The sequence below is a fragment of the Protopterus annectens genome, chromosome 1.part1 (assembly GCF_019279795.1).
Source record: "Protopterus annectens isolate FY-2018-M chromosome 1.part1, PAN1.0, whole genome shotgun sequence".
NCBI classification, from domain to species: domain Eukaryota; kingdom Metazoa; phylum Chordata; order Ceratodontiformes; family Protopteridae; genus Protopterus; species Protopterus annectens.
In genome coordinates this window covers 459,243,978-459,256,296 of record NC_056726.1, presented here as the reverse complement: position 1 = coordinate 459,256,296, position 12,319 = coordinate 459,243,978, and the positions used below count along the sequence as shown (strand labels likewise).

Below are 12,319 nucleotides of genomic sequence, written 5' to 3'. Positions count from 1 at the left end.
CACCTTGCATACATTTTAGGGCAATGCATACATGAATTTGTTCTTTTATTCACCTTCCTGATTGTACTAAGTTATATTCCTTGTATAATACAGCACCACTTGTTAGAATGTGTTTTAAATTTGCAGTTTTAAACATTATTTTAATAAGCAATGAAACAAAGTATAAACCAATGACAAAACTACCCATTTCAGAAAATTTCAACCATAAAAGGAAACCCAGACTTCTGTCATTACAATCATTCAATTTCACTCGATACACAATCTCTACAGAAGTAAAATCATCGTAATAATTCCACATTAAAAGAAATCTGTAACTAATGAAGAGGATGCTACTGGCAAACAACTTTACACCTCAATGTTTCATCTACAAATTCAGTGCCTGTTGCCCTTGAATTAATCTATATTACATTAAAAATTTGGTAAACTGGTAATATTGAAATAGAAATGACTGAAACCAACAAGTTCATAGTTACTAGGCATCTCATACAAAAGAAGTGTAGAACCCCTATTCCTCCTGATAATACACCAAATAATCTGTAATCATATGGGTACTGCGATATCAGCACTTTATCTATATGGCATGGAAGTAGAATCCACAGCCTTCTGCACCAAAGGAAATTAAGCTACTAACACTGCTTTCAAATTCTACAACAGTGTGGCATTTGATAAAACAGTTTCGTAGTATAGTACTAGGCTATCTGCCCTGGGGCATGTGTAAGCCTAGCCATAGTGATGTGGCTTTTGCCACCCCATGAAATGGTACAAAAATGTACAGAATAAAATTAGAATACTGTGCCTCTGTCTAGTAGTGACACAATGAAGGTCCCCTTATATAATAGAATTAGTTTACTGTGCCCTTGTCTAGCAGTGACACAGATGTGACCCCTGGGGTAAATTACGATCTCCCAGCCACTCATCAAGATTTCTCTTGAAGAGAGTCAGTGAGGGGCTCTGCCTAATACGAACTGGGATCTTGTTCCAAAGCATGGGAAGCCTCTGGGTTATGAATCTATCCCTCCAGCATGTCCTATTCATACTTGTGCCGAGGTTTAAGTCTTTAGCTCTCGTGGTCCTGATGGATTTGGATTTTTTGAGGTGGAGCATGGCCTTGTACGTCAGGCAGAGATCACCTCTGAGCAGGCGGTATGCTACTGAATAGAGCTGAAGTTTCTTTAGTCTGGCAGAATAAGACATATGTTGGAGACCCTTGATCCTCTTGGTGAGGTACTTTTGTGGTCTCTCCAGCTGTTGCAAATGCCGGGTGAGGTACATACCAAATGGGGCATTGTACTCAATCATGGGTCTGATGAGGGAGGAGTATAGGGGTACAATGACATCCCTGGATCTGGATGTGAATCCCTTCAGGATGAGGTGTGCAAGGTAGAATGTTTTTCTAACCACTTTGGCAACGTGGGTGTCAAATGAGAGGTCGCTGTCGACTTGGGTCCCTAGGTCTCTGATTACTTTTTCCGTACTCAGTGGGTTGCTGTCTATGTGATAATTTGTGGGTACTTTGTTTTTCCCAAAGGGGATGACTATACATTTTTTGGCATTTAGTTTAAGGCCGTGACTCCGGCACCAGTTGTCCGTTCTGTGTTGCACATTGAAAACAGGCTTAGCATGAGCAGTAAACTTCCCCGCCATTGAAACAGCATTAAAACCTACATTGAAATAAAATGCATCTGGAAAGTGGAGAATTAAGTTTACCTTTGGGCTCTTTTCAAACTACAGGCTCCTTGAACACATTTTTATGGCCATGTATACCCGTATGTGTTCTTTGATTCACCTTCCTGATTGTAATAAATTATATTCCTTGTACAATACAGCACCAGTTGTTAGTAGGTTTTAAATTTGTAAATTTGAATATTTTTCCAGCAAGCAATAAAACAAAATGCATGACCCAATAATGACAAAACTGCCCATTTCAGAACATTTTAACCATAAAAGGCCACTCAAACTTCTGTCATTACAATCCACCAGTATTAATCAATAAGCACAATCTCAAAAGTAAAATTCATCCGAATACTTCTACATTAAAGAGATTTGTACAGCAACAAAGTCTTTCTCTTTCAAAGGAACAAACTGCTACTTTAAATTCCATATACACACACTTTAATTCTTATACAAACAGAACAGCAAATTTAAATTCCATACACATTAGACTCATTATAGAGTACAACACCCCTTTTGGAATGTACCTCACAAGACACCTGCAGCAGCTGGAAAGGCCACAGAAGTACCGCAGAAAGAGGATTACTGGCCTCAAATAAATGCCCTGCTCTGACCGCCTCAAAAAACTCCAGCTTTACTCTGTAACATATCGCCTACTCCGAGGTGATCTCGCCTAACATATAAAGCAATGTCAAACCCAGAGCTGGTGGACATGCTACACCTAAAGAAATCCCAATCCCTCCGAGCTACACGCTCTAGGGACCAAAACCTTGTCACCACAATAAACAGGACATGCTGGAGGGATAGAGTCCTGGTCCCAGAAACTTCCCATACTCTGGAACAGACTACCCATCTATGTCAAGCAAGGTTCTTCATTAGCACTCTTCAAGAAAAATCTTGATGAGTGGATGGAAAATAGGAAATACACCCCAGGGATCATACACCCCAGGGATCACTTCTGTGTCTCTGCTCGATAGTGACACAGGAAAATAACTTTCTTGGGTGGCGCAAGCCAGGGAACCTTGTTGGCTAGGCTTACATAGGCCCTTGGGCCGATATCCTAGTACCTACCTATGAACAACATACATACCCACACACATTCTCTCTCATACAGAAATAAAAACAGTTTAAATTACACAGAGACACACACACACACACACACACACACACACACACACACACACACTTAGGTTCACAGGTTGATACTAGGTTATAGGCCCTAGGGCCTGTACAAGCCTTGCCAAAATAATTCCCTGATGGAAGTTCCTACGTGGGGTATAATAACTGCAACATCACAATAATAAATGTGTGGAATGTGACTGCATCTTTAAGAGATTAAGGAAAATTGACGAGGAGACAATTAAATGAGGTTTTAGATGACATTACTGATCGGCAAAATTCCCCCTACATTGCAATACTTTTCTCTGTCACATTTAAAAGTGCATAATGGCATCCACCTTTCGTTTACAAGTAAATGCTAACTCAAACTATCCTAGTACTCCTTACGACAGCAGCAACAAAACACTTCACCCACCCTTTTGTTTTGCCACAGGAGAAAGAGAGACTTCTCAAAAATTATCCATTTCAGCTACTACATTAGCCTGTCTGACCAGAGACACAACCTCAATGAACAAAATCCTCACATCATCCATCTCCAGGAAGCTCTCTGCCTGAGCAGTATAACTCACTTTGAATATGTGTAGTCACTTTTATCTTCCTGCAAGCAATTTCTCTTTACAACCACAGGCAATCAGTGCTAAATACTATTCTCCAGACCTTTGTTAATATAAAAGTGAGTGTTCTCTATAATGGGAAGACTCTTGCAGATTGTTAAATATCCACATTGACATGCTTGCTAGGGTTACAATCTGATGTACTAACTTTGGAATTCAGATTTTTATTGCTTTTCTCCACAGTATATGATGTAACTGAGCTACAACTTTTGGTGTCATGGCTAAAAGGGATTGAAGGTCTAGTCCACGTACCCAGTTAAGAATGTCTTACTGCATAAGTAAGTAATCATACTGGTGTAGATCCTTTCATTCTCCCTGTCACTGCTACTACACTCATCGTCCCTTTTTATTTATCCTCTATTTTCTATCACTACTGTGAATACAGAGTGCAGTTGCATAACTAGTACTTGATTGTACATAGCTGTGCACCCCCTTTTAAATAAATTAGAAACAGAGAGAGAGAAAGAGAGAGGAGGGGATATTCTGTTTCACTGCACCCCTGAGCTGAAGCTACACAAAAAAGTCCAATGGCTCAATCTTCTAGCCGGTTAAAAAAATTAATACATATTAAATGGTACATTTCAGTCCCAGAAAAACAGCAAACTTCATTCACCAAAGGAAGGAAATTACACCAGCTGCAAATACAAAAATTATCACTGCACAAAACAATGATTTTTTAACTCAACGCTAACATAACATGTTACAAGAAATCTCTTCCCGATAGTGTAGGACTATTTTCTAAGTCAATCCAGTAGTAAAGGTCTAATGCAAGCATGCCAATGCCGTGCCGAAGCTTAGCATACTAGAGCCCCCATTACGTACCAGTACACAGTTTCCAGAAGTAAGACACATATCCACGTGCACGTTTCTTGAACTGCGGAATGCATTTAGATGACATTGGCATCATGACGCACACAAGTTCCTCCTTAAAGGAGAAGACTCTCGCACTGCAAACTTAAGTTTTTTTTTAGCCTCCTGGCCAACCATCAGCTGTAAGTGGGAGGGTGCTCACTTCCCCTCCCCTCACCGACCCTCTGGTTCCAGCGCCAAGAAGAGTGCAAACTTTATATTAATTAAAATAAATAAATAAATACATAAGGCACCCTTTACAAGGCCAGCCTGTATGGTACCCAAGGCGGTCGCCTAGTTCGCCTATGCCCAAGGCCAGCCGTGGTTGTGGTAGCAAGCCTCTGCCTACCGAAAGGAACTCTGTCTTTATACAAGGAATGATAGGAATCATTGACTCCAGGTCCTGAGAATGTTGACACCATAGGCTTTTTAGATACCACTGTAGTTTCCTCATATGCAGTCTTGCATATGGAATTAGTAGAATGCATGAGGCCATGGACCCCAGGGCATGCAGTATTTTCCTTGCAGATAGCTGGGTCTTTGTGGCCAGCAGTTTGAAGTAGGCTGTCAAATAAACTTGTATCTCTGCATGAGGTAAGCCATCTGGGAAGTTGTGTTCAAGCTTGCTCCCAGGAATACAATTTGTTGGCAGGGTACTAGATGAGATTTCTTTTCGTTTATGGTGTACCCCAGTGAGGTCAGCAGTTTCCTTACAAATTCCAGATGATTTAGTAGCATGTCCTGGCTTTATGCCTGAATTAGACAATTGTCCAGGTATGGGTATATTTGAATGTTTCTTTGCCTGCAAAATTCAATGACTGGAGCTAGGCACTTTGTGAATACCCTGGGCGCAGTAGATAAGCCAAAGGGAAGTGCAGATAACTGATTAGCCTGCTTTGCATAGGTATTTCCTGCAGGATTCTCTTATTGGAATGTGGAGGTAAGCTTCCTTTAAGTCCAAGGTTGCCAACCAGGCATCTTTGCCTAGCATAGGAAGCAACTGATGAAAAGTTAGCATTTTGAATTTTGGGATTACCAAAAAGGTATTTAGAACTGAGAGGTCCAGGATAGGATGCCTGGAGCTGTCTTTTCTGGGCACCAGGAAAAGTCTTGATTAAAATCCTTGTCCCCTTTCTTCTGCTGGGACAGGTTGAATAGCCCTGATACTTGGAAGAGACAGAACCTGCTGCTGAGCCTCTGCCCACTGATTTGAGGGTAGGTCTGGCCAACCGTTTAGGGTTGGTAAGGTGTGGAAGTGGAATCTGTATCCTTGAGAAACTATATTTAAAACCCATTTATCCTGGGTAATGGGTTCCCAGTTTTTTGCATGCAGGGCAATCTTTTCCCCAAAAGGAGCAGGCAGTTGTACAGGGCTTGGAAGGTTTAAGGTTAAGTCATTGTGACAGTTTTCCATAGGGGGGTGTGTCTTACTACTTCCAGCTTTGGAAGTGGAAGCCCCCCCACTGCTTAGGACTGTGAGTACCTTGAGACTATAGCCTAGGTGGTCTGCTGTTCCTGGGTTTGGACTGAAAAGGCCTGGAAGAGACAGGAAAGGACCAATTCTTAGAAGGCCAATGCTTACTAAATCTGGGAGGCTGTACTTGCAGGAAATCTTTAACAGTTTGCATAGATTTAGCTTCTTCCTCCATCTTTTTGAGTACTTCTTCTGCTTTGTTGCCAATCTGGCGGTCTTGGTTCAAGGGAGCATCCAGTAATTTAGCTTTAATATGATCTGGCAAATTTTGCTCCTTAAGCCAAGCATGCCTTCTAAATAAAGACCCAGTGACAGCAGCCCTGCAAGATGCTTCTAAACAGTCAAAACCACATTGCAAAGTATGTTTACCAACTTGTTCAGCAGAATGCATTAAATCCTGTAATTCTTTATTTTCAGCACGGTCGGGAATCAATATCATTTTCTGTTTAAGTAGTCCAATAATATGCTGCTGATACTTTAACATATGAAACTGGCAGTTTAAGGCCCTAATGGCCAAAGTAGCAGAAGTGTATACCTTCTTACCCCATGTGTCCAAGGCCCTGGAATCTCTATCAGAGGGGGTAGGGTTTTTGCCAGTAGTTGCCTTAATGCCTTTAGGTCCCTGTGAGATGGTCTCTGGGTCCGCAGTAGGATTCTTGAAGAGGAACCTGTGAGAGTCAAGTACTCTGTAATACCTGTCAGGTTTCCTGGGAGCTGGAGGTAAAGTGTCTGAGGCCAGGCTAGATTCCAAGAAGGGATCATCTACAATGTCCAGGTCAGGAGGGATAGCTAAAGGCCTGTATTGAGGTAGGAGAAACAATTCCGTAGCCTCTTTTTGGAGTCAGAGCAATCCTGGCTTTCCCAGCGGAAATGCTCCCAAAGAGTGTGCAAGGTTTCACCAAAAGAAAAATCTTCTGGAGGGGAAGCAGAAGGTATGGAGTCCTCTGCATCAGAATCCTCATAGGTGGATAAGGGCAAATCCTGGTAATCAGAAGAAACAAAAACTTCAAAATCCTGACCTGAAGAATCAGAAGGAAAATCAGTTCTAGGTCTCTTAGAGGGTGAAGGCTGGCTTCCCCTAATTGAAGTAAAAAGGTCTTCAGCCATTCTTATTTTTTTAAGGCACATGGGCCTTACCATGCGGTTTAGACTTCGGTTTTCTAGGCATGGGTCGAGTTTTAGGCCTTGAAGAAGAAGATAGCATCTGTTTGAAATGCAAGTCAGTAGGCCTGAATACACCCTCAGAAGCTGGTGCCTGCCCAGCAGCTCTGGACCCATCCAAGGTAAAGACATCCGCAGGTTCCATAGTCGAAGAAGCATCTCACGGCATACTCCAAATGGGTCTTAGTAGAGGCCTGTGAATTTGAAGTAGCGGGTATCAGGGGCTGCAAAAAGCGCCTGAGTACCGGCGAACTGGCGATTAGCTTAACCAAAGCGTCGTTGGCAACTTTGGACCTATGCGGTCTGTCTCTGTCTTTATCTTTACATTTTTTCAGAATGTTGGTAGTCGGATGGCTTACCGAAGCCATTTCTGGATAATTAAACAGAGTACTGAAATAGTTTGATGCAAAAACGAACCGACAATGAATAGTTCGAAGATTGAATAAGGCACAAAACTGACAGTGAGGGACGTCGTGGTCTGGGCCTAAGCAAGGAATGCAGTACGAATGAAAATCTTTATGAGGTATTTACTTTCCACAGGTAATACAATTGTTAACTTTTACTGACATCGGTTTAGAGCAAGAAGAAGGTTCCCCAACGGGGTACTAAGCTTTTTTGAAGACTTCGGTTCTGAAACTCGAAAACAAAAATTTCAGGAGTCGGCCGACCGGCACTTACGAACTGCTTCTGCTTCGGGCATCGCGGGGCAAGAAAGACTGGTGTAATATTGTGGGCTGCATGCTTTATACCCCTGATGACCTGACATCATGGAAGAAGAGACAGCATCCGACGTAGGACCCAAGACTTTGATATTCAGGCCGGCTGAGGGCTACCTGCAGGTAGATAACCCAAATGTAATGACTGCAACAGTGAAACACGAAGAACATCAAGTAAAATTCCAAAACTGTGCAAAAGATAAGATGAAACCATGTTTTCCAGAAAATTAAAACTATACTCTGTAGTTACTTGGCAGCTACAAAAGCAACAGCTATGCAAACAGTACATCTGGAAAAGAGTACTCTAGAAGGCTACTATTAAATTTCCATGAATACATCTGATTACAAATAACTGTAAACAACAATAATGGGTGATACAGCTGTAACTAGGTTAGCACTGCAGCCTCAGAGAGCTTGGTTCCTTGCTTTGGTTTCTAGCTGAGCTGCGTCTTCTGTGCAAAGTCTGCATGCCCTCCTTTTATCTTCATGTACATTCCCCTAGCTCTCTGGTATCCTCATACATCCCCACAGGCATGCCCATTACATGAAGTGATCACCAATACTGCCTGTAGGAGTACATGTGAGCTCGAAACACATATCTTGTGCATGTGTGTCTCTGTCCTATAACGGAGTGACAATCTGTGACCTGAAGATAAATGCATTGTATTTTAACTGTTTTTAATTATCTATTAACATTTTGTTTGTTTACTAGAGTACTGACCTGATCACAAAAATCTACTAGAAACACCATACAAAGCTAAAAAGAATAATGCGGGCACACATAAATGTGGAGCATGTAAATATTGTAGGTATATAGATAGTGGGAATTGTTTTACAATTAGAGATGAGAAATTTCATATTTATGACACTTATAATTGTAATACAAAATCAGTAGTATATTTGGCCCAATGTCAACAATGTCCAGCATTTTATGTCGGTAAAACCGACCATCGACTAAGAAATGTATATGCAATCAATAAAAAGAAAATTGATAATGTTCTAGCAAGACATTGTAATTATAATGCTGAACATTTTTTTTAAATTTAAGATTATTTCTAAAATAGGCCAAAATGTAGAAAATAATTATAAAAATAAAAAATATTTAGATGACAGTTTTACTAAATTACTGTTAGAGAGAAGTGAACTAAACTGGCAATTGCGGTTAGAAGCTAGTAATGAGCCAGGGTTGAATGAAACGTGCTCCATAGCATGTGTGCGTAAGCTTAGAAGCTTATTAAGATAAAAGGGCTTCACTTACGAATTGAGATATAGAGGTTTAATTGCATATAAAGATATTTTAACAAATATAATTTGGTACTAATAATGAACTTGCTCATTATTAGTGGGAGTAGTATAAAAGTATAAAAGAGCCATGAGAGAATGGGGCTGTGTTTCTTTAAAATGAAGTCCAACATTAGTTATGCACATTTTTTCCTTGTTTTGTATTGTGTATGAGTGGCCTCATAGATCTAATACGTTGTTAAATTAATTAGTTCATCATAATCAGGTTAAATATCTTTATGGATTTAATGTAGATGAATAATCTGTGGGTATGAGCTATACAATTTAATAGTACTTGAATGTAGTAGTAGATTAACTAATAGTTAACATCGAAGCAATAGGTTACCTTAGATCATAGTTTGTTTAGGTTTATTATTTTACAGAATTAGTACGTACAATGTTAACTTTATAAGCAGTCATGAATGAATGAAAACTTTTAGTTCAATACGTAGATCTCATTTATATTACCGTGGAGACTGCTACAAAAATAGTTTCAGTAATTTGTGATGCTTGGTTTATTATGTATATATATTTTATTAGTGATCGCACAATATTAATTTTATATTAATTTAGGAATGCTTTTAAAAAATGTTTGCTTAATAAATTAATTTCATATATACATACTGAGAGACTACTGAAAAAAAAGTTATATTAGTTTTATGGTTACCGACCATATTAGTGTAACATTTTATTTACTATTAATGGTTTGTATTGATGTGTATATTTTGAAAAGCTGATTTAAAATATGAATAGGATTTTGGTTATTATGCTATTATATTCTATGCATCTTCATGGATATATCTTAAATATTTTAAAAGATTTTATTTAGAATTTGCGCTCAATTTGAGAGATTGTAAACACAACTTTAAATATTTTTAAAGGGAGAATAATGTCTCCTGATAGGTTGATGTTAGGATGAAAGGTTATTTAAACACTGTTGTAACGCTAGTTCCTTGTCTGAAGAAGTCCGGATAGAATCTGGACGAAAAGCACTTTACATGAATGGTTTTCTGTTGTTTTCATTACAGTTTTATCACTAATACGTGGTAGTACCGTTATACTGATTTTTTATCTGTTGAAGTGATCTTGGAAGAATAAACTTGTTGGAAGCACTACAGCCGGTTGGGATTATGTGCTTCTTTGTATATTAACCATTGGAGTATCATTTATTGGTGCTAGTTACTGACCACAAAGGGGCCAATTTCAAGCCCAGCCTGGATGGATACAGAAACAGGACTAAAACAGAATGACTGTAAGAATAATAATTTTTAAAATGCCCACTGAAAGACATGGCTCAGATAAAGTTCTGAATTTTCAGAAGTAGTAGTGAAAAAGAAAGAATATATTGCTTAGCACTTAGGCTTTGCAGAGCATGGAAACATTTTCTGCATACTGTAATACAGATAGCAAATGCTTTCCACATTTAATTTAAGCCCCAGAAACACTGGACGATCAGAACTGGGGAATTAAATATGTACCACATTCAAAAATTACAACAGTCAGAAGCAATACTTACTTGCAGCTTCTCTTCTGGAGGAAAGATCTCCCTCTGAAACAGAGACATAATTATAATTAGTAGCCTGTTAAACATTTGACCAAAGAACCATTTTCGGTAATATAATCATACTAGTATTTTTTTTTTTTGGGGTGGGGGGTGGTAGAGTGAAACAACCATAAAATTAAAGCAATGTGAATGTACTCACCAGAACAATAGACAGCGATATTGTACTGTACTGGTTCACCAGATGCGCAGTAGCAAGCACCACCCAAACTCCGCCCAAGACGGTTTTTGTTAGTCGGTAATAATGGCTATTCATCACGATGTGCCCCGAACCAGACTGAATATTTATTGTACATGTGGTATGCAGCATTTTCAATGGATATTCATTATGGTATCATATTGTAAACTAGGTGAAATAAACTAACTGTACAGCTACTTAACTTGCAAGTGAAGCATGAGTCACACCCAATATCAATGTAACCAAAACTTTGAAGGCTAGATGGGTTGTCCGTTTAGTGTGTCACACCTAATACAGATGTAATCAATAATTTAGAAAATAAGATTCTATGCTGCCTATAAAATACCCCTACGTCTTTTCTTATAATAGAAACAGCAATTCCTTTTTCACTTTGCTTTCGCAGAGGGCAAGCCCCCCTGCACCCCCTGGTGGGGATGCTGCACTCCCCACACTCCCAGTCACTTGGACATACCAACTCCGGCTTACACATGACCCAGTGCTTGCCATTATCACCAACCAGACTAGTGTCTGAAACAATACCGTTAAACCTTACCTAAAAGGAAGGGTATATTTTGAAATTGGCATGCTATGTATATTAGCCACTGCCATCATGACCCTGTTGCAAATGCTGCTTATCTACATTCATTGTATGCCTGATGTCAGTGGCTAATATGCATGGCATGCCAATTATGCCTCATTTCATATTCAGGTTCGCTCGTCAATTATCCTGGCCATGCCCACTCCTGTGCAAACCTGAAGGTGAGTCAGTACACTACAATATCACCCAATAGGCATACGATGGAGAGATCCCCATAGATGTAGCTGTTAAGATACACCTTCTCTGCACAATAGTTGTGATCTAGCCTGAACATCTAAGTAGTGAAATAGTCCCATTGTCACAAGCCTTGCATTGGAGCCAAACCCCCAAGATATGGTGTCTGAACTTGTATTCACAGTGGCAGCTGCCATCTTCCTTTTTCTACTGAGAAGTATCTACTGGAACTGAAGGTCGGCAATACACATGATAATCATTCATCTTCGATCAAACCACTACTCTTTACAAAATCAAACTCCTTTTCTCATTTACGAAAGGATGGTGGTGAGTGAATGGATACTTAACACTGCTTTAGTAATCTCTTCCTCAAAGCTTTACTGCTGTTGGCTTCAAACCAATGTACTACCCCTTTAAATGACCATTTTTTTAAGTCAAAGCACTACTTTTTATAGAAATCCAACTCCTAATCAACACTTAGAAAATTATGTTAGTGGAAAGGTATGTACTAGCACTGCTTCAACAATTTTAACTTGAAAGAGCTACTAATATGGACAGAAGCCTAGTATGAATTTAGAATACTTTTGAGAAGAATGCCTAAAGCAGCATTCACAATGGACAAGATGAATATTAAACACAAACTACGCAAAAGTACTACCAAAGCTTGCCCTCCCTCTTTAATGGGCATCTAGCCTGTAGTCCTTATGTATGTGTAAAATTTGTCCAAGTTGTAGCTTTCAAAAAATGTTCTACCTGGAAAAACTTTTAGTTATGTACTCACCATAACTTCAGATGTTTGGGATCCATCTCGCCTACATTCTGACTGATGGGTTCGGAGCCGATCCCTCGGCTCCGACTCGGCACGCTTATGCCAAAGAGCGAAGTCTCTTATTGGCTGAGCTTACTATATCCCAGGATGCACC

At 39.6% G+C, this 12,319-nt stretch overlaps 1 protein-coding gene across 1 annotated transcript in view; it reads right to left on the bottom strand.

Annotated features, from left to right (window-relative positions):
- LOC122805765 (protein PET100 homolog, mitochondrial) overlaps nucleotides 1-12,319 on the bottom strand; it is a 273,886-nt gene that overhangs the window by 104,239 nt on the left and 157,328 nt on the right. Inside the window, exon 3 of the mRNA XM_044076036.1 lies at nucleotides 10,402-10,434. Coding sequence (XP_043931971.1) covers nucleotides 10,402-10,434 — 33 coding nt within the window. The remainder of the gene's footprint in view (nucleotides 1-10,401; nucleotides 10,435-12,319) is intronic.